At 32.9% G+C, this 27,877-nt stretch overlaps 4 protein-coding genes across 7 annotated transcripts in view; 2 read left to right on the top strand and 2 right to left on the bottom strand.

The window, feature by feature from the left end:
• The first annotated feature begins 2,787 nt into the window (after positions 1–2,787).
• On the top strand, positions 2,788–13,841 carry LOC149482255 (uncharacterized). 3 transcript variants are annotated; one of them, XM_089704523.1, is made up of 5 exons: positions 2,788–2,995; positions 8,016–8,192; positions 10,369–10,483; positions 10,969–11,192; positions 12,846–13,841. In XM_089704523.1, exons 2-5 carry the CDS (start codon positions 8,024–8,026, stop codon positions 12,929–12,931), a joined length of 594 nt encoding a protein of 197 aa, XP_089560649.1. In that variant the 5' UTR covers positions 2,788–2,995; positions 8,016–8,023; the 3' UTR covers positions 12,932–13,841. The 3 variants fall into 3 exon arrangements, with proteins under 3 accessions (XP_089560649.1, XP_089560648.1, XP_089560650.1); XM_089704522.1 differs by having other exon boundaries at positions 10,969–11,200; XM_089704524.1 differs by having other exon boundaries at positions 2,794–2,995; positions 10,969–11,089.
• Positions 13,842–15,342: 1,501 nt separating this feature from the next.
• mIF3 (mitochondrial translation initiation factor 3) lies at positions 15,343–17,281 on the bottom strand. The gene is made up of 3 exons (XM_089704527.1): positions 16,920–17,281; positions 16,037–16,265; positions 15,343–15,631 (listed from the first exon to the last, which is right to left on the bottom strand). Exons 1-3 carry the CDS (start codon positions 17,168–17,170, stop codon positions 15,461–15,463), a joined length of 651 nt encoding a protein of 216 aa, XP_089560653.1. The 5' UTR covers positions 17,171–17,281; the 3' UTR covers positions 15,343–15,460.
• Positions 17,282–20,178: 2,897 nt separating this feature from the next.
• RpL39 (ribosomal protein L39) lies at positions 20,179–21,834 on the top strand. Its single transcript, XM_089704246.1, has 3 exons — positions 20,179–20,288; positions 20,394–20,497; positions 21,739–21,834. Exons 1-3 carry the CDS (start codon positions 20,286–20,288, stop codon positions 21,785–21,787), a joined length of 156 nt encoding a protein of 51 aa, XP_089560372.1. The 5' UTR covers positions 20,179–20,285; the 3' UTR covers positions 21,788–21,834.
• A 1,634-nt stretch (positions 21,835–23,468) lies between these two features.
• LOC149482251 (bestrophin-4-like) overlaps positions 23,469–27,877 on the bottom strand; it is a 39,919-nt gene continuing 35,510 nt past the window's right edge. For both annotated transcript variants that reach the window (XM_089703787.1, XM_089703788.1), the window contains exons 10-13: positions 27,114–27,202; positions 24,910–25,092; positions 24,137–24,258; positions 23,469–23,736 (exon numbers count right to left, since the gene is read on the bottom strand). In XM_089703787.1, the coding sequence (XP_089559913.1) occupies positions 23,617–23,736; positions 24,137–24,258; positions 24,910–25,092; positions 27,114–27,202 (514 nt within the window). In that variant the 3' untranslated portion in view covers positions 23,469–23,616. The remainder of the gene's footprint in view (positions 23,737–24,136; positions 24,259–24,909; positions 25,093–27,113; positions 27,203–27,877) is intronic.

Here is a 27,877-nt window from a genome sequence, read left to right as displayed (position 1 = left end):
CCATACTAATATTATAAATACGAAAGTAACTCTGTCTGTCTGTCTGTTACTCAATCACGCCTTAACTACTGAACCAATTTGCATGAAATTTGGTATAGAGATATTTCGATACCCGAGAAAGGACATAGGATAGGTTTTATCCCGGAAATCCTACGGGAACGGGTTTTTCTTTGAAAACGCGGGCGAAGCCGCGGGCGGAATGCTAGTTTACTAGGTATAACTTTAATAACAAAAACATGCCTTACAGTTTTAACTATATTATAGACGAAGATGGTATGCAAATTTCGGGTAAGTAATTGCTTGCAGAATCGAAATCAGGACCCCTCTATTAAATTCCGCCTATTAAATGTGCCAATGAGTCTAATAATGATATAATAATTAACAATCGAGTCAATCATATTTTTTCTAGTCATGTTATTGTTTTTACTAAAATCTCATTCATTAATTTAAATCTTGAGTGATAGTTAAATGTGGTTACCTACTGGTTAAGCTATGGTCAATGGTTTATCAGTTTAATTAGAATGACAAATAAAAGACTCATTTAAAGGTCATCCATGTTAAGAATTCTTGTTTTGTTATCAGAGTGCCAAAATGTTAAGAATGATTATAAATATTAAAATATAACTTGTTGTAAACATACCTATAATTGTACCTAGGTACAACAGTAGGTACCTACTCAACTACATATGAGGTTAGATTTTAGCAATGCTAAAACATTATACCTTTCTGCATTGTAAATAAACACCACCTATAGGTAGTTACTTAATTTATTAAAATTAAAAATAGATAAACCTTTATTTACATATCCATAGCATGTATCTAGTGACTAAGTAGATACATCTACGAAAAACGGTTGCGGTGACCGTGAGATAAAGAAAGTCAAAGGATTATATCAAAGGTGAGGACTCAGTGATCAACTGGGCGGCAATAAACTGGGCCACGTGGACCAGTTGTACATAATTAATTATGCCTACTATTTTTGTGGCCAACTGGGCCGAACGCGCTTTGATCTTGCGGACGTGATTTTATTATTTAATTTGCTGTGGTTAAGTGGGCCGACAATAAAAATTTAAGGCAGTTTGGTATAGTTACGAACACAAGTGTATCAAAATAAATTTGTCAAAAGGTAAATTGTGTTGGGACTTTGAGAGGAAAACAAAACATCATCAATCAATGTATATATTTCAAAAATCAACAAAATGTAGTTGTATAGACAAAGCTTAGCTTACAATAAAATGTTTTATATAACATGTAAATAATTTTTCTTATTAATCTAAGTTTTAAAATAAGGAATATAATTTTTAAAAAACAGTACTGCAATCACAAATTGACATATACACGATAAACATTCATATAACACAATACAAATAAAATTGGTTAATCCTAAAAATCACAGATCAGTTCAGTATAATTTTAATAGAACTACCTTAGCTTAATATAATTTAAGTCTCAATTCAAAAATTATGAGCATAACAGGATACAACATTGATTTTTTAATAAAAATATTTAAAATCACAGATCGGTGAAAATTGGCATTCGATTTTAAATAAAAAAATTTCACACAGATCGGTTTTGTACAACAGTAATTATTAAAATCTTATAATTAATAAAAAAAAATCACAGTTTAAGTAATTTCCAATTTTAAAATAAAATCATAAAACAAGGCGCTCTATGCATAAATCAATATTAATGTCCCCTCTAATAAATTCCTCAATCGTCTGCGATATATGTTGGTCTATTTCTTGGGTTTCTGGAAGTTTTTTTCTAATACTAGTTCCGTTAGTATATAAAACTTCATAGTAATTGTTTTCCTTTTCAAGTATTGTTAAAAATGCGCAATGTTTTTTGGTTTACTTGAAATTTTTTTATTTAAAATCGAATGCCAATTTTCACCGATCTGTGATTTTAAATATTTTTATTAAAAAATCAATGTTGTATCCTGTTATGCTCATAATTTTTGAATTGAGACTTAAATTATATTAAGCTAAGGTAGTTCTATTAAAATTATACTGAACTGATCTGTGATTTTTAGGATTAACCAATTTTATTTGTATTGTGTTATATGAATGTTTATCGTGTATATGTCAATTTGTGATTGCAGTACTGTTTTTTAAAAATTATATTCCTTATTTTAAAACTTAGATTAATAAGAAAAATTATTTACATGTTATATAAAACATTTTATTGTAAGCTAAGCTTTGTCTATACAACTACATTTTGTTGATTTTTGAAATATATACATTGATTGATGATGTTTTGTTTTCCTCTCAAAGTCCCAACACAATTTACCTTTTGACAAATTTATTTTGATACACTTGTGTTCGTAACTATACCAAACTGCCTTAAATTTTTATTGTCGGCCCACTTAACCACAGCAAATTAAATAATAAAATCACGTCCGCAAGATCAAAGCGCGTTCGGCCCAGTTGGCCACAAAAATAGCAGGCATAATTAATTATGTACAACTGGTCCACGTGGCCCAGTTTATTGCCGCCCAGTTGATCACTGAGTCAAGGTGAGAAATAGAAGGTGCAACATGATATCGATAGCGTAATTCTAGCGTGCGTCATAATCTTCCCGACATACAAGATGCGCTGTCATTCGCGACATCGCATCGAGATCAATAGCTCAACGATTAAAACGTATAAGAGTAGGTATAAACAAAGGTAAATATTACGATTCACAACTCCCAAACAGTGTATGAGTGATAACGTAGGTACCAGTGTGAGAAAAAGAGTTGTAACTTTCGGGTGGATTTTTAGTTGTGATTCGGGCGGTTCGCGGCGCGGGGCGTGGCGGGTGTGCGCGCGCCGCCCATCGTCTTTTAAAAGCGAGTGCGGCGCCCGCGCCGTTGACAGCGTGAGCAGCGCCACTGAACGACGCTCGAGCGTGTACGGTGCGACACGACTGCGACAGGACGACTGCGCTCGCCAACCAGCGCCCGTGCGACAAAACAAGAAAGTGTCTCAAATAACGCCTACAACTGGTTCCCAAGGTGAGTTCCTCTTGTTTTACATGATTTATCCATTCGCAGAACAAAAAATGTAGTGCCAAACCGTTTTCAGTTTTATCGAATTAAATGCCGTTTCGCTGTGAAAATAAATTTAAATTAAAATATCCTGGATGTCATTTTATTTACAGTAATATTTTCAAGACTAAATGTGGAATGACGAACAAAACATTGCTTATTAAAAAATTTTAATAATTTTGTAGTAGGTAACTACTTAGGTACCTAATTAGATAATATTTATAAAATATTTTCCCCCCAAAAATATTTCTTTGTTCAAAAAAAATAATAATCTTTTTTATTATAATTGCAGTTAACTTAAGACAATTAACTTTATCGATTAAATGTTAAATTTAATTAAAAAAAAACTACTTTTAAAATAAACTAAATTCATATACCTACATTACAAAATGTGGACGAAATATACCCATTTATTTACCACTATTTCCTATTTACTTTGGTCACTAACACTTCTACTTTTAAATAATACCTACCTTACCTACCTAGGTATAGGTACGAGATTTTGATGCAATGGGAGAGCGGCTATACTTACTTTGTAAGCTTCACTTACGTGTCTAGGTATATATTTTAAAAAACGTCGGAATAGTTGCGAAACGTTCAAAAATAACAAATTTGGAGAAAAAATCAAATAAATCATTGCTTGAAAGTATTTTTAGGCTAAGTTGTACCTAAATTGGAATCAGTGTTCTATATAAAATTGTTGTTTACAAATTTTCTTTAAAATAATAATAATATACCTAAGTGTGCCACGATTCTACGTTTCATTCTTAAAATTGGACACACAATATGTGCTTAAATATTATATTATCCATAAAAATACATTGATAAACGAGAGGTCTAAAAACAAATTTAATGAATGCCAGCTGATAGTAGTTCAAACTCTATCAAGCTAACATATAAACAAGACAACCGCAAAAATAAAATGTATGAACTTTGCGAGGTCAAGTCTTAAATTGGGGTCGGAGCGTTCGCCGAACGGGCATATATTTGACTACCTGTGACCTTGCCTTCCAGACGAATGTGTAGGTACAATTATATTATGCTCCAGACCGTTCAATAATTTTGTTCATGCAAATCATTTGATAAAGATTGTATTGTTAACTAACGCGTCTAGAATCTTATCACGTTTTAGAATATTCTAACACGAGAGCGTGAGACAATGGAAATAGTTATCCTCAAAATATGTTCCCTCTGTTTTGATCTTCGTTTGCAATAGATTTGCAAATAGTATTTACAGAAGCCACTGACCGATGCTGCAAAATGTCAATTGGGATAGCCGGCGATACACAGTACACTTGACCCCCACAAACTCTTGATTGATCCGAGTCGTTACCTATCGTCTGCCTTTCGCGTTACCGTCTCTCGTTGCTATGGCACATGGCAGTTCCACTCCGTTTACCGATTCCGTCTTAGCTTCGTAATTTGAGAGCTATAATCTGTTTAGTCTCGTTATTACTAAGCCTTTGTTACTATGAAATTTCCCATGCTCTGTTCGAATCAGTTCGACAATTATTAGTGTTACGTTCCTTTGCGAAATGTTATATTATAGCAGATAAATAATCTTGTGTTTCGATATTATACCATTTTAAAGCGCGCTCGCACTCGTTATAAAATATAATTTTTACTTTGTAGTTTCCAAATTATTGAAATTATAATATTCTTAGTTCAACGTGTAATGAATAACGAAGAATAATGTTTGCAATGTCCACGTACTCGGCTATCGGCTGTCTGCAGCTAGCGCATAATCTTTGTTGATTGCTAGTCTTCGTCTCACGTGAACCATAACTGTAATGCTGTGAATGGTTCGACCACCCATATTTTATACCACCCGGTGATTAAGCGAAGTGGTAAACATTACGAACATAAATGTGGTTACTTTATTAATAAGGGTACTAAGAATAGAAATGTATTATTTTTCTCTTAATTACCTGCACTTTTACCAATTAAAAAGATCCGCAACCGATAACTAAACGTAAACAAACATTAATCTCTGTTCCTTGTATAGTATGATGTCGTAACTGGAACTCATTTCCTTACTTACAATATGAAACTCGACAAGTATCGAGCCAGTTGATAGCAAGTCTGCAGATCCGACCAAGATTCATGTAATTATCCAATCGAGTGCACGAGCACCGAGCACGGAGCGATGTGGTAGGTGTTACGTGTACTAGGGTTCTCAGAGTACGTACAATCATTTTAAATTTCATAACCAATATTATGTCAAATATTTCTGTAACCATCAGAACCAATTAAGAAACAATTACTATACCAACTGGTTACTTATTATAGTAGTTAGGTACCTGTTGCTAACCCTCATATGTATATTTTTTACATTAAAAAAAAATAACTTTTACCATTAGGCATCTTGTGTGACTTTGACTATTTATCCAAGAGTTTAGAAAGACAAGTGCTTTTTAATCGCGTTCTTATTTTTTCTCCAGTCATAATTCAATTATAGGGACGATTACAAATTCTAAACGTCAACAACATAGGTAAGTATTCTAACCATTAATATTTTTTCATTTAACCTTCTTAATAGTTAGAACCTAACTTGAGGTACCTAAAGATAAAATAAATTATATAACTAAAGATTATGCTAGTTCAAAAGGATCTCTACTAAAGAGCAGACGCACTCGCCGTTTGAATGGGAGTGATTGACTGTTTGTAACACATGACTCTACATATAGTTAGTAGCTACGATACAACTACAACAGCTGAACTTTCAACACAGATATATAGAGATACATTTAATATAAATGAAACAATCTTACCAAGCGTTAAAATAATATCGCTTTCAATCAAATAAAAAATCGACTGTGAATTTGTAGCAACAAATTCAATTTTAATTTCGGAGTTACCTATCAAATATATATCTAAAGATTATTGATACAGCCATGTGAGATAAGTAGGTACCTTAATATGTAATGTCAAACACCTTGTAATGAAATAAATTTCAAAGTATTCCTGTAAAATTTATCCTTGTTTACCTCGTGGCCAACACAAATTATTTATTATTTCAGTTCCCTACTGAAACAGAGTTGAGTGAACGCTTGATTTAATTTAAAAATGCAACCCCAATTAGACTTGACGCATCCATTGGAGTAAGTAGGTAAATTAAGTTTGTAGGTAGGTAGAGCACATATTTACCGTAAACAACTATAATTGAACTATGTAACATCTGCATCGGTATCTCGAAGAGGTTACCTTTGTTTATTAATTATAGTAGGTAGCCTACCTCTGACAGCTGATATAATTATTAATTAAAATGTTTTTACTTAGGTAACTCGTCACAGATAAGCAACAAGAGCAACATAAATAAAGTAATTCTATAAGGTATCAATAATATCAATTAAAATATTTAATGATTATGCTGATTTCTTGTAACTTTAGTTAATTAGGTGCCTAATAAAAAGTAATGAAGTTATGGTTTATTATAATATTAAACTTTATTTGCCTTAAAGAGTTTTCGGTTGAAGAGCAGGATAAAATACGATATGTTACATATAAGCGTTATTGACAAGGTTATAAATAATACTAACCTTACCGTTAAATGACTAATCAATGTCGAAGGGTCGGCATGTTATGACTGCGGTACCTCTAGCAATGAATAAACGTTAGGTATACGTACATTTTACTAGAGCTTATTTGCATTTACAGGAATTGAAATAATACATAATAGAGTAATCTGTCTAAAAACAATTAATAGTTTTGTAAGTTATCCCCAAAAAATACAAAAAAGACCATACCAATAATTCTGGTCAAGTTCTTTTATTAGCAATTGGGTATGTGCAAACGCCATCATCGTCGGCTATAGAATTATTTTGCATTTCAAACAATTGCCCTAACTATCTAGAAGGAAAATTTAGCAATAACAAGAAATTTCGATATTTCACCTTTCTAGAGCATTAAATAAAACAATAATCGTAAAGCACCATTATGAGCACACATCATACCAAGCTGCACCCACCCACTGCACCCTATTCTTAGAATGGCACTTAAGGAAAGGAAGAGGCTGATTTGCATTTTTATGAATGATGAAGGTGAAGCAACCTTTTACCTTATTATCCGACCATTATTTGGGATCTTAATATAGAACTTACCTTATTTGGCTTTGTCATAAATTATGACTCATAATAGTTATATATTATATATCAGCATAACATTTTATCTTAAATTTTAGCTACAAACTTATTAATTAAATATACTTATTTTATTTGAGTTTTAAAAGTAATGCCATTAAAAAAAATAAACCAAGATTAGTTATTTTTAATTATTGCTTCAAATCATAAAACATAAAGTAACATTTAAATTATAAAGTAACTTGCTTATACACCATTTTTCTACTAATTTATCAATATGAATAATTTACAATACCTACAAATATGCTAATAATTTGTCCAATGTACAATCCCTTTTTAACCCTCACTTTGTATGGGCCATTGATCCTCTTCCAATCATAAACCCGTAATAAAATATCGGAGAGTTATAGGGTGTCCTATTACGGGGTCTTCCTAATCTCGAGTAATACGTTACAATCAGGAAGTCAATATTTGATAAAAAAAATATCACCGTCATTGATGTAGAACCATGATCACAGAGTAAAATGGTGCATCAAGGAAATGAAAAATGCGTATATTATATTAGGTATATCCCTTTTAGAATACTGGGTGGCGCCGGTGTCACGTTACACTTACCCTTCTATATAAAAGCGTTTAAACTACTCATTTTACGCACACTTGTGAGCTCGGGTTACAGAAACAGACACTCTTCTTGGCAATGAATACCCACAACGTTTTTTAAAAGGTTTTGTTAAGAAGCAGAAAAAATATTAAGAAAAAAATAGTAGTTAGCTTTCATCGTACCATTTCTTGTGAATTAATTTTAGTAGAGTTCTAGAGCTTTTTACAATAAAGACTAAAACTAAAACTATTAAATTGGTATGTCTCTTGTACAAATGTTTGTAAACAAATTATTATATTTGTTACAGATATCAATATGCTTGTAAAAAATACGGTTTGTTTCGCCGTTATCACATTGTTTTTTATGTGGGATTCAAGAACAGACGCCGCTACTACAAGCTTAAAATTATGTGGTAGAAAACTCGTGGAAGCCATGGAAAGAGTGTGCAAAGAGTACAATAGTCCTCCCTGGGATGTACCTACAGGTTAGTACAATAATATAATTATTCATTATAATCTGCATTATGAAAACATAAGATGATAATTTCTTTACTAACACAAAATCATCTTATCATTAAATCATCAATTTATATAATACATACATTAAAATACATGATAATTCTTTTACGAGCATGATATATGTATCCAGATTTAGATATATAAAGTCAAATGTACCTACTTAGTCCTATTCATGACCCGTAACAATAATATCCGCTTGGCAACAAATCTTATCAATATGCGAATGAGAAGGTCGTTATCATTTCATCGCGTACTAGCTTTCTACTCGATTTACTGAGATAAAGTTAAGATATGCGTATCTTAACTTTATCTCAGTAAATCTTTTTGATGGGACAAATATAAAATGGCCTTAAAAGCTTCAGAAAGTCAACACATCAATATCTAATAATAACTTTTATTTAATTGTTTTTACGGAATAAGTAGGTACATAACATTAAATATTTGATAGAAACATAAAGGAAATGATAATTTTAATAATCAATCATCAAAATTTAATTTATAAACAATTAGCCCACATTTTATACAATATATCTTTACAATATTGTATAGGTATTATTCTTTTGTGTCTGCTTTACCTAGTTACCATTGTTGCGAGAATCCTTGACACGATGAAAATATCGAAAACTTTTTTACCATTGTTTTTCCAAATCGATAGGAAACATAAAAATTTTTTAATAAAGGCTACATGAGCGACCCGTTTTTACTTTCTACGGGAAAAGTTACAAATCTTTTGCGATTATGATTTGATTATGCGATTTTCAAACCATTACCTACTCGTCTCGTCTGCCTGTACTTAATCTGTAGGAATGCAATACTGGAAGGTCCGTTTCTCTAAGTACATTTACTTACTTTTATTTACAATAGGTCACAAGTTTGCATAAAATATAATCATGCGTCTCGAACACGTCTCGTTATCTGAATTTTTTTGTTTGTAAACAATGTGAGAAGTTTTATTTGTAAGGCCTTTAAAAATAAACGACTGTAATGAGGTAAATCATACAACAAGTCTCAGTCAACTGCAATATCAACTTAATATCTTCAATATAACGTTCACATTTATAATTAATTTACACAATCTATAAATAGCCGTCACAGACAATAATGCATTTATTTATTTACCGTCAGATACGTTCATGTTTAATGACTAATAGGTTGGATCTATAATTAAAAAAATAATACAGCAGCGGGTAATACTTACGAAACTATGAGCGTAACCGATCATGTAATGGTTAATATTCGTTTTTATCTCATTGCCGTGCGACCTCTTGATTGTTTACATCTAATAAGAAATAATCGTAGGAAAAACAAGCGGGCATATTCAGCTTTATAACGACTCTATTAATTTATTATCAGTCAATCAGTCACGAAACAATTTCGTGTTATAGGTATATGGCCAAGGACGACTCGGAACCACAATCTCGTGGGAGTTTCCATTCGCAACAAACAGACTGTATTTAAATATTTTATTGTTTTCGTACGTTTCACATATGATAACTTTTCTGTATGCTCTAAATGCAACAAAAATGCATTAAACGTTTCCAGTTTGTCTGTCGAGACGGTAACATATTGTGTCTTATATTGTAACTTTGTAAGTTATTATCCTATGCTAAATCAAGCAAAGTCGCTAGAACACTATCAATAAAGTTGCAACACGTGTTTTTATTAGATATACTACAATGGATAATAGAACTTAAAAACAGTGAAGGAAAATCAACGTAATTTCCATTATAGGTACATTGAAAGAATCATACATTCTAACAGAAGTCCTAAAACTGCAATAAAGACCTCTACTCACTAAACATGTAAACACCTCTGCCTCTAATACTCTAAAGCGCGTCACACACGGTGAAGATACTATAATATTTTATCTTAAGATACTGTTATATTTTATATTACAGCATCTTAACGCGTCCGGTATCAGCGTTCGGACCAACATTTTTCTTTTTTGTCATTGCGTACTAAGACTCCTGTAGAACCGCCATCCTGTTACAAATGACCCACAAAATTTCGCGTCATTTGTAACAGGATGGCGGTTCTACAGGGGCTAATTGGTCGAATATATAAAAAAAATGTTATTTAGATAACTTAAATTTAGGTAACTTCGTAGTAAGTCGTGTTTTTGATCTGCAATTTGCGTTACAGTTATTGAGCAGCCTGCAGGGATCGTCAGGCGGAAAAGACAAATGGGCATCGCCGATCAATGTTGCATTTCAACTTGCCATATGACTGAACTTCTACAATACTGCGCTGTTATTAAGTGAGTTTTTAATTAAAATCAGAATGTAGGTATTAAAATTTGTTGATAAAAAGTGCATTGAGATTTTCCTACATTTTAGCTTCTTTTTCTTTTAATTTGAAATGAAATTTGAAGTTAGTGTTTTTTTATGTGTAAAATACTTACTCTTCAAATGACAAAGAATTCAGTAGAAAGCTACGTTTACAAAATAAAAAAATACTGGGCCTAACTTTTCACACAAGAAACACTCACAAGAAACGATCCCCGTCTGGGACAATCCATCTGTCACAAATCACAATCCCCATCCATGATATTATATAGAAACTAGAAGTAGGTACCCAAATAAGCTAACGGGCAAAACGAGTGTTGCGCGTGCTGTAGTGTACTTGACTGATTTCAAAAAAGAGAGCGATTAGCTCTCTTTTTTGGGATAGAGCGAGTTACAAACGCGTATAAACATCTAAGCCCGTATGCCTGAGTATTCACAGAGGTATCTGTTGCACTAGGTTGGAGTCACCGTTGGAAGTGATGGACGAGCACATGATCGAGGACCGGTCGGCGGAGGCGAGCTCCGCGTCGTCGCCGGCCGTGGTGGCGGAGGAGCGCGCGACGGGCGCTCGGCGCGAGGTGGGACGCGGTCGACTTCGCGGGTACGGGGCTAAGGCACGAGGGCGCCGTTGTTGGTGCCGGCGCAAGCGGCGCACGGGCCGACGGCGAACCTCTCTCATGGGTAACATGGTGTGTCTCACCTTTGCCGCTCGCTTGTTCTCTTTAGTCTGTATTGGCGAACATTAGGCGTGTCAACTGTAGTCTGTAGCTAATTGTGTAACTGTTCTTATCTTTTTATGTTGTATGTAATTCGTAGACCCTTGTTATCGGATATGTGAAGAACACATTTGATTAAAATATTTAAGCGCAAATCTATAACTAGCATGAATAGGTATATTAATTTATAACTTTATAACAGATATTCTCAACTAAGCTTATATTTTGTGAATTAATCTTCCAAAGTGTGTTTTGGTAGTGGTGTTTGTAGTTAATCTCCTGACTCCTCTAAAATGGTTCGGCGGAACAGCTAGTACCTACTTAATTTATAAACCTTTGACGCAAGAAACTGAGTACCTAATATAAGTAGCGGAACAACCGATGTAAAAAAATCACAATAAAAAAATGAAAGATATAAATAAAGATAATACATAAAGTTAATTCATATAATATACGGGATATATATACCTACCTATTAAATAACAGGGGACGCGGGATTGTAACTTAGATAAGTACCTAATCTTACCAAAATAATACTTAATTGCAAAATATTAATTTTGTACATTGTGTAAACAAATACAAATGTAGCTTTTATCAATCACTAGCTTCCCGCCCGCGGCTTCGCCCGCTTTGTCTAAAAAATAATAAATTATATAAGTAAATCTTCCTCTTGAATCACTCTATCTATTAAAAAAAACCACATCAAAATCCGTTGCGTAGTTTTAAAGATTAAGGACATAGGGACAGAGAAAGCGACTTTGTTTGTATCGATTGATGTCTTATAGATTTATATAATACTAGCTTTCCACCCGCGGCATCGCCCGCGCAGTCAAAGCATAGTTCCCGTTCCCGTGGGATTTCCGGGATAAAACCTATCCTATGTCCTTTCTAGGGTATCAAAATATCTCTATACCAAATTTCATGCAAATTGGTTCAGTAGTTAAGGCGTGATTGAGTAACAGACAGACAGACAGACAGAGTTACTTTCACATTTATAATATTAGTATGGATTATTAAAAGAGAACAAGAAAGCGGTGAACTAACACTCATACTAACGCTTTAGCATGAATATTAACATTCACTTAACAAATATTTATCATTTGCATGTGTGAAATAAGGAATAATACCTATGCTTTTATCATGTTTCATAGAGGGCATGTGAATGTTAACAAATTATAGGTATATAGGTAAGAAATATTTTGCATTCACACAATGAATCATCTTGCATGGGGCACATTTCCTGCAACCCAATTTTTTGAAATTCGATTATTGACTATTTTCATAACTCACGGCGAATGTTCGAGTCGCAGTAGGTATCGCATAGTGCAATTAAGTTAATAATTATAAATGTTTTGTATTCAAATAAAATATATATAAATTATTTTCCTCATAAAATCCGTTCTCAAATTTACACGAGTCAAATATAAATAAACTCGTGATTGTCATGGATGTCGTGGCACAAAATTTTATTTTTAAATTATCAATTTAGCGGGTCACCGATAAATTTTACCTCGACCTCTGGTCCGAGTGTAATTCTAAAAACATTTTGCTGGTTTGATAAAATATGTATATATATATGCATGTCGTATATAGTAAACAATTTGTATGTTTATTTCAGAATCTCGTAAAAAATGCCGCGCGCGCTGCGCCCGTGGTAGGCACCGTGTCCCCGCTGCTCACGTGGGGGCGGACGCTCAACACTGACTTACCATCTGCAGACCGGCATCGATACGCATATGTAGCAGTATATTCGTAATTCTTTTTTCGTAGCAAAATGTTGTGCATCGGCCTTGTTTCAAATAAAATTCCCGTAGACCGAACGAATTGACATTTTTCTACATTTTGTAAACAACGGAATTTCGATTCAACTTTGGCTGTTATATTCTTTCAACGTAAATTGAATAGAAAAACAGAACAAATTAGGTTAAATTAGAAGAAATTGAATTAGTAAATGTAGGATTAGTTACGTATAAACGACGCGTATTTATCTAGGATTTAAAAATAATCATAGCTTGAAAACAAGTTCCTTCCTAGAAATGTGTTCAAGTATTAATTAATCATCGAAAGTTTTGTAACCTTTATCTAGTGTTAATAATAATATACGACGATAGTAATTAATAATCATATAAGTACCTAATTGTAAAAATTGTGTAAAAGCAATTCGATAAGTTCTTAGCTATAACTATTCCAATATGGTTCTAGTATAAATTTTCGTGTACCTACTCTTCGTCTATTCAAGAACCAATACATTAAAATACATAGCCATTTTATAAATATTCATTAATATTAAATGTAAATAATACGTTATCTTCGAATGTTTCATAATAAATAGTCCCTAAATACGACGTAAATGCCTTAGAACAAAGATATATTTTAATCTCTAAAACTACGTAACTAACATCTACCACATAAGATTTAAAGATCTCTTAAGCATCTGTGATAATCCAATTGATAAAATAATTCATTAACTTATGAACTTTTAGTAATATCATGTTTTTAGATTAATGTATTTCCTTGTCGTGTTTGTATTGAGCATGTCTGGGTTGTATTGAATTTATAATTGAGAAGTATGTTTATCTGAAGTGACTGATTAAATGGATGCTATATACACTTATTATATGTTTTCTTATTAAATATAATCCTTGAAAATTAAACCTTTGACATAATTATTTTATTAATTCTTATATCTAAGCGTTATAGTCTAAGAGCCCGATGGGCAATTGGGCGCGGCCTTCACGGAAATTAAAAAAAAAATAAGTACACTATTGCAAATTATTTACTATCAACTAAAGCATTTTCGATTGGTTATAATAAGGTTGAATTACAGAAAAATACTTGTTAATTAGGTAATTATGTACATACTTTAAAAAATATGGATTTTAATAGGTTAACAATATTGGGCGTATTTACCTTTTTTTTATTTTTATTACGACGAGTGACGGTGAAGCCTGACAGCCGTAGCCCGTAGGCCATGGCCTATCAAATGTATTACGTATATAGATATTAGAATTATAATATTTCTTGTATTATTGTTTGCTCAGCTGTCTCAATTATGGTCTTCTAGGAATAAAGCAAGATTACATCATACAAAATCTGTAATATTTGAGCATAAATTATCGTCATTCGAAACGATGAATGCATGACGTCAAGTTACTATTACAATTATGGGGAATAAAATGAAATTATAATAAAAAAATGTGATAAAATATGTACGTAGTTATATATTTAAAACTAATTATAACCTTATATTTATTCTATACTAATTTATAAAAGCGTTAAGCGTGCACTGGTGGCTCAGTGGTTACGATCTCAGACTTACATCAGCTCGAAACGAGCATAGAGTGTATATTATATGAAGCGGTGAAGGAAAACATCGCGAGGAAATTGGCATGGCGAACCCGCACCTTTGCCAACACACACTTGGACTAGTTGGTGGATTACGGCCTGTACTCTCATAGACGGCCCTGCAATGGGAACCTTGATTTGCAATATAATTTGTGTATTGTGTATTGTGCAATATAGGTATATGGTACAATAATTTTTATTTTTATTTTAAGTGATACCCCTTCCTCCCCCCAAATTACAGGGTGTGTCGGGTGTCCTCTACTGGTTGGCTGAGCAATCTTTCACTGCTTCCTTCAAGTGGTCTTCATTTGGCACAAAGCACTTATTTTTTTAAAAGTAAGAATTGTATTGGTCAGTTGATTTGTGTTAATTATTATACGACAAAAATAATTTAATAAACTAATGTTTAATAATTGCATACTTTATTCATAGCAAGTTTATACATTTTTACTTTTTAGTAGGTAGATATATCTATAGAATAATTTATTGCACTATTATATTATTCACATTTTGTTGCTTGTTCATTGTAGGCTGAGTATGTAAATGGATGTGAATTTTAATTTTTAATATTTGCATTCACATCCCTTTACTAACATTATTAATTTTTCTTACATTATAATCATAAATATAAATATTATGTACATAATAAAAAATGTAAAAAACTATAATAATTTAATTTTTTTTATTTAATTATAATAAACAACACTACATTATTAAATAATAAAGCACTTAAACTAAATCTTCACTATCAAATTCTGAATTCTTTAGAACATAGTCATTAGAATAACTCATTTTTTCAATATTCTTTTCTGTATTTTTCGACTTAAAAATATATTTACTTAGAATCACATACTTTGTCAATAATACAGATGCTATAATAACGGCTAGTCATAGGGGGCCATCTTTTTCATTCTTTTGACTTGATTGTGAGTCATTTCCCTCATCAGAACTTTGCCGTAATGGCAGAAACTGGAACCTTAAGGTGTTGCCTTTAATTCTCTTTTGAACAATCTTACTGGTGGACTGCAGGTTTTTCTCCATAATTGAATAGATCCTTTCCTGTAACAAGAAATATAATTTTCATGTTTATTTTCTTGGTTATAAAATATTATGGATTTTAATTAGAGAAATTATATTAGTCTATTTACATTGTTACTAAACCACATGTTTTAGATATTACACATAAAACTTGCATTCTGCTTGCTGCTTTGTCCACATAGTCAAAAGAAATTCCCATGGTAATGAGATGATTAACTTTGGTAAAAAGTAGCTATCTATCTATCTATTTGGTATAAAGTAGTATCTAGCCCCCTATATTCAGACTCAAAAATCATAAATGATTAGTGCTTCATTGCAATGTGAAAGAAAGAAGAAAAAACAAACAGGAAAGGTATACATATATAAGAATTTCCACCTTAACATGTATTTTACACTGTGTAGACATAAGGTTAAATAAATACTAACATAATGAGCATCATCTTCTTTTTCACCACCAGATACTACAACTTTCACTTCATACTGTTTCTCAAGTAACTTGCCAATTTTCTTAACTCTAGTCATCAAATCATGTTCAGCTATCCGTGCGGAAAGTGTCAAGAGCTTTTGTCCTTTTATAAAATTGTTTTCTCTTTTTTCCTGTTTTTCTTTCCTTCTAGAAAGTTCTTCTTGGTGATATTCTGCATTTGTCATTAGTCTAAAATTAAAATAATTATACAAATAATTGATTGTGTCCAAGAAACTGTACGCAATTAAACAATTATGAAAAACAATTTAGGTTGCACAGATTATTTATATGCATTACACAGTTAACAATTTTAAGAAAGGTGAGTTGGGGTAAGTCAGGACATGGGGTAAGAACGTAAACATCGAAAATTATTACGTATTTATTTACGGTGGCAAAATTCTGTGCAATATCATTTTGTTTTGCATCGACCTTCAGGTCCTGCGCGTCGCTCCAACGAGCCGCGCGCCTTTTAAGTGGATTTCAAAAAAAATCGTCAAAACATCATTTTAGTAAATCTTGAACTAGTGCTGAGAAAATCGGGCTTTTGCTAGACCATTTCAATAGGTCTAAAATCCGTCCGGTCTTACCCCAACTCACTATAAACTACTTGTAATAAAGGTTTTTTTCTTCATGACTACTTTGGTATAATTTGGGTAATTTAATTTTTCAATTAACCTCACATTATGCATATCTCTGAAGCAATTGGACAGATCATGTCGCCAGAACCAAAATTTCTACGCATGTACATCAATGTCCACTTTGCTAAATATGTGATGGACTAAAGCAAAGACCCTAATAGAAGACCTTTATGATGATTATGATTACGATGATGGTGATACCTACTTGTATACCGGTCGTCGCGTCTTTGAATCTTCATCCTGAATTTTTACCAATTTTAAGTCCCGTCTCATTGATAAACTTTGTGCACTTTTGAGATCAGTGATTGAAATAGAATTATCTGAGCCAATTAAAGTAATTCGGCTCTCAATAAACTTCTTCTTAGGAACGTCCTTGCCATCAGCTGATATTTTCATGGTGATAGAACGACATTCTAAGATTTGTTTAAAACGGCTTAATGTAAACAATTTATTCATTTTGTTTCGTTTAAAGTTATTAACATAAGGTTATATAATTTCACTTTGAAAATGTATTACAAATTCAATTTGTATTAATGTTTTTGAATTGTATTAAATAAAAAATGACAATTGACATTTGACAAATGACATTTGACAATAGACATTTGCCAAAGACATCTCACTTTTTCTGAACAGCTATGAAGTTACGGTATAAGTGCATGCTTGTTTGACCATGTGTTTGACTCTTGAAAATAATAAAAAAAATTGGTTGTTTGTAAATTAGGTTTACGATCGAGATGTTTACATGATAACATAATGCAGTGGCTGCGCTCGAGATGAGACGGGAGATCGGTCCGTCTCTCTCTCGTTATACCTGCGATCGCGCTCGTGAGGTCACCCGACTAAAACGATTTTAAAAACGTTATCACGTTAAAAATAGAAAAATCTCTTGAAAGTGGATGTATTACATGCGTATTGCTCATAGAAATAATATTTAGAGCATGCATCCGCGATAGATGCAACGGTATTAACCAAGTCTAAATATTATACTTTAATGATTAAAATATATTCTCATTTTATAGATGATCAATTTTGTAAATTTAAATAAATAATCCAGCTAACTTATCTAGTCGGTATTATTACAAATAAAAAGTGCTTTTTGCTTTATTACGCATAGTGGATTATAATGCTGTTCGCTTTTTTTCTACGATAAAGCTTCATAAATAATGGAGATAAAAATGTATCTAGGCACTAAAAACTAACATTTGTACAAACCACGTACTGTAAAATTTATTCATAGAATGTAGCTATATAATAGCCATATTAAAATCTATGTAATATAAATTCGTCATCAGCGCTTGCTGAGTCCTACTTGAGGGACCATGTTGCTGAGTGTAATGTATTATTTGAATTGCGACATGTGACTGCAAAGGAAATTGTTAAAACTTTTAAAACATTAAACTTAAAAAAAACATGTGATCTCTGGGGAATGTCTGTAAATTTAGTAATTAATAATATTATAGAAAACATTGCCAACCATTTAGCGTTTATATTTAATCAATGTTGTGACTGTGGTATATTCCCTGATTTATTAAAGTTTAGTAAAGTTATTCCTCTATTTAAAAGTGGTGACCAAGAAGACTGTTATAACTATAGGCCAATTTCTATTTTACCAACTTTGAGCAAAGTCTTCGAGAAATTAATTTTAAACCAATTATGTAGTCATTTTGTATCAAATGGTTTACTGCACGCCAAACAGTTTGGTTTCACAAAGGGGCGCTCTACCACTGATGCGGGAATAGAATAGCTCTTTTGTCACATATATATAAAGCATGGGAAAATTCAAAGAATGCTTTAGGGATATTCTGCGACCTTTCTAAGGCTTTTGACTGTGTAGAACATTCCACTAAATTTTTATGGTGTTAAAGGTTTAGCTCAGGACCTCATAGCTTCATATCTTCAGAACAGGGTACAAACCGTTGTTGTTAATGGAGAGATATCTCGCGGTGCGTCGATTAACATAGGTGTTCCGCAGGGATCTATCTTCGGACCGTTTTTGTTCTTAGTGTATATTAATGACCTACCTTATTATTTGCAGGATATGTGTGAAATAGTACTGTTTGCAGATGATAGGTACCTCATTAATATTTAATGTGGATAGACATGACACAAATGTTGACGAAGTAAACTCTGCTCTTTTACGCATATCCAATTGGTTCAATGCTAATAATTTATAATTAAATGCAAAAAAAACAAATTGTGTAGAATTTATCCTTGCAAATGTAAAAAAGGTAAAAAGGGATATTATTTTAAACGGGGAGGTATTATACCCTGTGGATTCCACTGTTTTCCTTGGTTTGACACTAGATGAGAAGCTACAATGGGGGGCCCATGTTGCCACCACCGCTGCTAAGCTTAGTTCAGCTGCATATGCAGTTCGAAGAATAAGGCATCTCACCGATGTAGACACGGCTAGATTGGTTTATTTTAGCTACTTTCATAGCATTATGTCCTATGGAATTCTGCTATGGGGCAGGGCTGCAGATATAGAAACTATATTTATATTACAGAAAAGAGCCATACGCTCTATATATAATTTACGTGCTAGGGATTCACTAAGAGATCTCTTTAAGAATACTGGTATCCCTCACTGTACCATCACAGTATATATTTAATGACATTTTATATGAAAACAAAAACGCAGACTTACACACAAGAGTAGGAGATAGACACTGTTATGGCACAAGGAACAGAAATAAAATTGAAATGCCATTTTATCGTCTAGCTAAAGTTAAAAATTCATTTATGGGCCAAGGTATAACTACTTTTTTACAACAGAATTCCTCATAGTATCAAAGAGTTTAGTAGTGCTAAATTTAAAAATTATGTAAAAAACCTGTGTAAAAAACGTATTAGTTCAGAGAGCCTTATTACAGCATTAAGGAATATATGGAAGATAAAAACCCATGGAGGGTTATCGCGTAAAAACCACAGGACAGTTCTCTGGCATATTATGATAATATAATACAGTTACATATTTTGTAAAATTAAATTGTAATACTGATATGATTTAAAAGAGCAACTTTCAAAAGTGCTTCTCCAAGAAGTCTAATTGAATAAATAAATGTTTGAGTTTGAGTTTGAGTATGATATCAAAGAAACATTTTTAAAACTAAATTCATAACAAAGAATTAGTAGAAAAGAGAAAAGAGGTAAATTTTACGTTACAATTTCGGATGAGGGGTAATTTCAGAAAATTGACACCACTTCAGAGCATCGCTTTATCATAAGTATCGTGAAGGAAGGGCATAAAGATATATAGGTTTGATATTCTTAGCATACATAATATTTGCTTAATCTATCACTAGTTACGTATTAATTGAACTTATACGTATTTACCTCGTGGCCGGAATTACCCCAATGCACCCTAAATCAATCTGTGTTCTGTGATCGTAATATACCCACAGGTTAATTCATACTACTAGTATAGTTAAGAGTATAGTATTAAATTATCTGTGGTAATACAAAGACTATAACGACCATAGATATTTTTTATCTGTTTGAAGAAAAAAATCAATAATCCATTGACGTATGTCAGTTTCACTCTTCTTGTTTTGACAGCGGTGGAGGCATAATGGTTGGTTCAAGTCTTAAGATTTTTGTATAATTATCTTAATATATTTAAATAATCTTTTCAGCTTTTGTAACTGTAATATTGTAAAACCAATTCTTATCTTTTCAGTCGGCCCACAAGACATTTATTATTAAGCGGAAGCTCGCTAAAAAGCTTAAACAAAACCGTCCCATTCCCCAATGGGTAAGAATGCGTACTGGAAACACCATTCGGTAAGTAATTATTTAATGAATATTATCTTCTGAGTTAAAATAATTGGCCTTATTCCGTTTTCTAAAGCTACAAAGTGACAAGCTGCCATAAAAATTCATTTGTATGTTTGCAAACTTATTGTTTGCAAAGACGATCTTGCTGTGTGTACCGTGTACTGTAGCAATGCTAGGTAACATTGTTTTTTAAAACTTAAATGTTTCAAATCTCAACAGTATGTTAACTATGTCCTATAGTAATTTGATGTTTGGAGTAATTTGTACAACAAGGCATCAATCTCTCCACTGGATAACACAAAATATTGCCTTTTATGATGATAACTAATAAGTAATAAATAAATAGTCTTGCTTGTTTCCAGTGTAATGAAATAAATATGAATATAACGTCAGTAGTTCCTTGAGTTCATTTATTGCCCAAAAGATAAATCATGTTTTCAATCTGTTTTTTTATGTTCTGTGTACTATTTGTATAAATCTTTAACTAATGATAGGGTATATTGAATTATCAAAAAATGTATTGAATATAACATTTATTACAAATTCTGTGCATTTGTTGTACTTAGTACACATTATGTTGGATAGCTTAAGATGTTACCAATTACCACATAATAATATTATGTACAGTGTCAACTCTTTATTTTGTTAATAATTATTAAACATAAGGTGGCTATCTAACCCACATTGTGTAATCCCACTTTGCAAGAAAAGTCAAAATCCCACAAAATGTTTGCCTGCCCACATTTTGTGGGAAACAAAAACTTCTTGGCCATTGAGCAATAAGTACACCATACTTTATGCTATAATATGACAAATACACCTACAGAAATAGTTATTTTATGAATGGTCAGTCAACAACCCTGACTTTATACAAAAAAATCCTGCATCTAATGTCTAGAAAGTTGGCTACTGTTATAAAGATTCTCAGTTTCCTGATTTGATTTATTTCTTTTATTTATCAGTAAATATGAAATAAAATAATATGTGAAAATACCCATCAAAGGTGTTAAATAGGCACACACTAAAACTAACCTAGGTGTATGATAAATTACAAAATAATTTTAGAAAATACGTAGGTATTTCTGTTTTCATTAATATAATATCCCTTTAACTGAAAAGTGTGTACAAAGAATGCTAATTGGTCAACTTTTTTTATGATTTTTACTTTGATTTAACAGTATTAAATAAACCTAATTTTTTGCCTCATCATTTGAGAAAGTATTAATGTATTTTTCCTTTTTTTACAGTTACAACGCTAAGAGGCGTCACTGGAGGAGGACAAAGCTCAAGCTGTAAGCTGTGTCTTGTAGCTGTTAAGTTAATAAAGTTGTAAAAATATAAAATTTCTTTTATTTTACATCCTACCATACTTAAAAATAAGTCTGAAATTATAACAAGTAAAATAAAAATAACTGCCTATGTTAAAAACAACCGACTTTTTCCAACTTTAGATGTGACTCCCAAATTTATCTACACTAATATTATAATATTAATAGGAAAACTTTGTTTGTTTGATTGTAATGAATAGGCTCATAAACTACATACTGGACCGATTTTAAAAATTCTTTCAAAATTCGAAAGCTACATTATCTACGAGTAATATAGGATAGGTTTTATCCCGGAAATTCCACGGGAACGGGAACTATGCGAGTTTTTCTCTCAAACCGCGGGCGGAAAGCTAGTTTTTGATGAAGATAAGAAATAAACTAGTATTGGTTTGTATAGGACAGTCGACAGACCTAACAGGCAGATTGCTTTCAACTTGATAGTTCAGGATCCTTCGCCCATTTTTGCAAGTGATTACTATCAAGCTAATTTTCCGTGAGTAGCTTTATTTTGATGAGACGCCCAATAATTTCCTGTACGAAACTCGATTGTGGTAGCTAACAGAGGTAATAAGGATAAAATGTTTTGATTTGATGGTTCTCAAATATTTATTACTACTTAACTGAATTTTTTTTAGTTCAATCTCAAGATAATTATCTAAATTATTCGAAAAAATATTTGTCCTAAAAATCTATGGTTTGATCAAAGAGTCCCCTCTTTCCAATGTGTATCGATAACGAGGTAATCATAAATGATTACTAACCAGCTGATTTTTTTGTTTTCACTTTATTAATATTTATATAATTCAACAAACATATTGTCCTACAAATTGCATTGTAAATATTTGAGAACCATCAAATGAAAACATTTTATCCTTGTTACATCTGTTAGCTACCCCAATCGAGAGTTTCGTACAGCAAATTATTGGGCGTTTCATCAAAATAAAGCTACTCACGGAAAATTAGCTTGATAGTAATCACTTGCAAAAATGGGCGAAGGATCCTGGACTATGATTATTTCAGCGTATAATAGTAGGGGAGCCCAGGATGCTAAATGTGGATTTACTCGAGCGTCACGGGAACCTATTAGAATTGGTAGATTAGACCATAGCGAGAAAAAAAGGCCCTATAATGTTTTCACTTTTAGCGGTGGGGAAGGGTTTTTTGATTTTTTTTAATTTAAAAAAGAAAAAAATTGGCTTGGAAATACTCAAGCGCGTTAGATATTGATATTTTGCATGCTCCAGGACGTCACTGAAAAAAAGTATACGTTAATCTGACGATTTAAGTGGCGATTTAATCGCTATGAAGAAAGGGTAAAAAATTAAAGTAATATTATTCGAGCGCGTCAGATTAATATATGGGGGGGTTAATTACAATATAAGAAGTCCCCATTTTGCTAATCTGACGATTCGAGCTCAACCTTAGGGAATTATGGATTATTCAAATTTTCCAGCGGGGCCCCTGAGCGCACCCACCAACCATAACTGCTCATATTGACTAGAGGTACTAATGAATAGCTAAGGTACCGTCCCTTATAGTAATCTGACGCGCTCGAGTAAATCCCAAAATCCCCCTCTTGGCCTCCCCTACTATAAAGACGGGGTAGATGAATGGAAATATTATTTAAACGAGGATAAAGAAACAACAAATTTTCTATTTGCACTTTATTCTTATTCATATTATAGACAATAACATGATTTCAAAAGCTGTACTTAATAAATAGTGTAAATTATCACAATCGTTAATACTGGAATGATCTCGAGAGACGCGTTAATCCCAAGAGAATATAAAACTGTGTCAAGTGTCACTAGATATCTTTTCCTTGCTAGTGTTTTCTTCTTGGGTGAGCTTTGCTTGCATTTTCATAAGTTCTTCTAATAAAACATCTGTATCTAAGAGTTCGCCGCTTCCCGTTTGCTGTAATCGGAAAATATTTATTAATTAACTATGCCTACTTGTTTGGAAAAAATAAATTAAATTTACAAAATAATTTTACGATGTTATGTAATGTTATCTAGGTATAACTATATATTGCAATTTTATCAGTGACGTTAATAACACAGTAGATACAAAATGTTAGATGAAGGGCAGTTGATAGTCTAGTCGAGGTCTATTTTATGGCCTTGTCCAATAAATAGCGGCAAAATTCAAAACCAAGGTTTTGTTACTAAGAATTAAGGTCACAAATGTTTTCAAATATTATAAATGTAACGCCATCTAGACAAATGGAATGTATCTAAATTGTCTCTCAAGACCAGCAAAGCTTTCTACTGGAAAAACAAATTAATAAATGTTCAACTAAAATAAATTAATTTACCTGTTGCGCGCTAATCGATCTCGCCATGAGCCGCTGCAAGTATTTGTCCCTGCGGTGTTGTTCCCGCACATTGCGCAATTTGTTGAAGTCTTCGTCGTCCTCTACACCGTCTACTTCATCCACTGTAATTACATTAAGACTTTATAAAAATATTTATTTTTATTACAGGGTATTCAGTTAGTTAATTATTATTAGTTCTCAATATATTGTATAGGACGATAATCTTGCAAAGCTATATAGACAATCCAAACGCATGCAATATCCTAGACACCATGAACTACCACCAGTGTACAAAACTTTACACGAAGTCTGACCCCGCCTGATATAATACTAGACGTAACTTCTGATTTGATATTTATGTGGATGAATAGTTGTCATTTTAGTTGTCACTGTTTCCTGTCCGAACATGCTTAGCTGTTGAATAGTATAAATTGCCGCGTTCCTTTGACTCGTGGCGCATTCGTACGAATCGTGCCATGGTGCTCAGACGTTGTCTATACGACGTTCGACCCAACTACCCTCACTTTGCTAATAGTCGTTGACTAGCTGCGTTTTGTTATCAACTACCTACATCAATTAGGTAGCTGTGTAGAATCGCAGTACATTCTTATTACATTCAAACTAATATTAAACTAGCTTCGCGTCTTATTTCTTACAATACACATAAATAAATAACCAGGACAAACTATTTCAGTAAAACTTACAAAATTTTCCCCCCGCTGCTCAAACAGAGAACTTACGTAAACAAACACGAAAGACTACCTTCAACTTACATAAAGTCTGACTCCCCGCTGCACTGAGCGAGGGTCCCACGTCACTATCCAGCCTTGGCCTCTCCGTCAGGTTGGGGAACGAGTCGCGTATCGTGAGGCTCTTGGCGGACGGGCTCTTGGGAGGCTCTGTGGGCTCCACGCGCGCCCATTGGGACGGCGCTGATGATGAGAGCCGTGTGTCTTCTGGAATAAATAAACGAGCATTGGTTTATTTTTTTTTTAAACGCAAATACAAACTTCAATTTGATTTCATCTAGGAGCATTTGATCATCATCCTTGGAGAACAAATCATAAAATTTGACATAAGATCGTACCTACTTTTATGTTTAGATATGGTCGTAACATGAAGATTCTAACATCAGGACAACACGAATACTATTTCTTAGATACCTATTGTTAGAGTACCTATTCTATGCTATTACTACACTAGCTAGTATCATACTGCTATCGTTAGAAGCAATCTCGTAAATAAGACGTGTGAGATTCATAAAAAAGAAAGCGGTAAGAAATTAGATAGCCGAAATTAAAATGTACATGTAGAAAAAGTAGTCAATTCATTTATGGACAGAATTAAAACAATCAGGCTTTTTTAATGGATAAAAAATTTCATATAAAATTAGTTCGTCTACCTACGTATATTTTTACAATATGTACATAATAATAATATAAAGGTAGGTATGGTATATTTAGGCAACAATGAATACGAAAAAGTTGGCATATGATGCGCTGCAACTCGACACGCCTCATCCAATTACAAATGTATAGACCGGGAGATACTGACACAAAATTTCGAGTCATTTGTAACAGGATGGCGGTTCTACAGGGTTCTTAGTACGCAATGACAAAAAGAAAAATGATGGTGTGAACGCTGGTACCGGCGGCTTAGTCGCGTGGGCGTTAGTCGAACTCATCGGAAAATAGCGAAAGTCAAACGATTTGTAACAGTATGGCACTTATTTCTCCTGTAAGTTTGAGGATCAACGAATATAAATACAAAATTTCAAAGATCTTGGTGTTGGAAATCTTCACTTATATAAATTAATAATAAATTTATTTTTCAAGTATGACAGCACTTTTTCCCCCTACTAGAAGTATGGCAAATATAATAATGGTCACATTTTATCAAATACTCTCCAAAAAGCCAAATGCAATACTGGTACAAAAAGATAGGCGAAATAAAAAAAATTTGCAGATTTTCGGCGGTATGGCGACCATTTGGAATCGTCCGAAAAGTATGGCATGGCGATTTTCGTAAATGGCTGCACGACGATGGTTACCTGTGCAAAAGTTAGCTTGGTACAAATGGTTGAATAATTGTTTTTTTTAAATCAACACATTCGCGTCGGTATGGCGGGCTGTAAGTCATACCGGAAAAGTATGGCATGACACTACCGCCTACTTCTTTTTTATGGGCTATCGGTAAATTCTAAAATTTTTGTGTTACAAATCGTTTGACTTTCGCTATTTTTCCGACGAGTTCGACTAACGCCCACGCGACTAACCCACCGGTACCAGCGTTCACACCATCATTTTTCTTTTTGTCATTGCGTACTAAGACCCCTGTAGAACCGCCATCCTGTTACAAATGACTCGAAATTTTGTGTCAGTATCTCCCGGTCTATGTCTGGAGTCATGCACCAAATTTTTGTAAGATATTGAAATGCATTTTCAAGACAAAGAAACCTTTCACTGTAGCAATATTTACATTCAAACGCAGTACTTTGGCTTAAATAATAGCCGATAAAAATAGACATGTCGCAGAGGTCGACGTACTGGATCAAGTGAGAATTTCATGTCCTGGTAATTCAAGTCTTGTTTTGGAAGCACACAATGCGTCATAAGTCATACCTACATAAAGTGCCTAAATAACAATTACTTATATATCCTAATTACCTACTATGATTTGAAAATTACAGTAGTAGGTATAATTAGGTAATTATGACATACAATTTCGATTTCGATTTCAAAGATTCCAAAAAAATTGGTTCGGAAGTACCTACCAATTTTTATATTTGCAACAAATGCGGGTAATTAAAATTAATTTAGCAGTTACACAAGGGGCCACGGAAAAGATAGTACCTACAATATCAAATTACAAAGTGTTGTCTCCCTTTGAAAAACGACTGCAACATATAGTTTTTCAATTTCATAGATTCACAGAACCAGCTCAATTAACACATTTCGCAGAAAGCTAATAAACTTACTTGAGGTGTGGTTCGAGTTTCGTGACGGCACGCTCACAGGGTCGCTAGGTATTGGTGGACCTTGTGCAAACAAGCTCATTGCTGTCGGCCTGAAAAAAGAAACATTATTATGTCGTTATTTTCATGTATACGTATACTTTGAATGTATTTCGTTAAAATTTGTCTATGTGTGATACTGTCACTCACATTTGCACGAATACGCAAAACCACAAGTGTGGTACGGCTTTTGCTAATGTGCTTTCCAGAAACATTCAAACATTATACGAATGTTTGCACGAAAGTGATTGACCCGGGTGAGCCGTGAGGTAGCTATACTCTTCATTAGCATCGACTATAATGAGTTGCGGTCATTCTGCCAACTTTCTAATGGGATTGAGCTCTGGATAGAAATATATATTGCAGAATTGCATCGTATTACGAGTACAACTATTATACAATGCATAACTAATAAGATTTGTTTAAATTTTATACAAGCATCAAAAAAAATTGCGAGGTCAGTCACTGCTAAAAATTGTCACACGCTTGAAAATTAGTTTCATTAGAAGGAACAAGTTATTATGTATGGTAAAGTACGTTTGTATATTATATTAGATATACTTTATTGACTATACATAATATGATATAACTTCCAATGGAATTATTGTGTGAATTTAAAGACACCTTATGTAGATGTTTAAAAGCGCCTTGTCGTTCAAATCTTTAGAATTTGTGTGTGAGTCTCACTGCTAACAGTATAATAAGTATATTTATACTTAAACTAGGCT

This window comes from Colias philodice, chromosome 15, assembly GCF_061535455.1.
Source record: "Colias philodice isolate Cphi_HAF_F1 chromosome 15, ilColPhil1 Martin Lab GWU primary, whole genome shotgun sequence".
Classification (NCBI taxonomy): domain Eukaryota; kingdom Metazoa; phylum Arthropoda; class Insecta; order Lepidoptera; family Pieridae; genus Colias; species Colias philodice.
The sequence above is the reverse complement of the archived record's forward strand: the minus strand, read 5'-3'. Positions and strand labels throughout refer to the sequence as shown.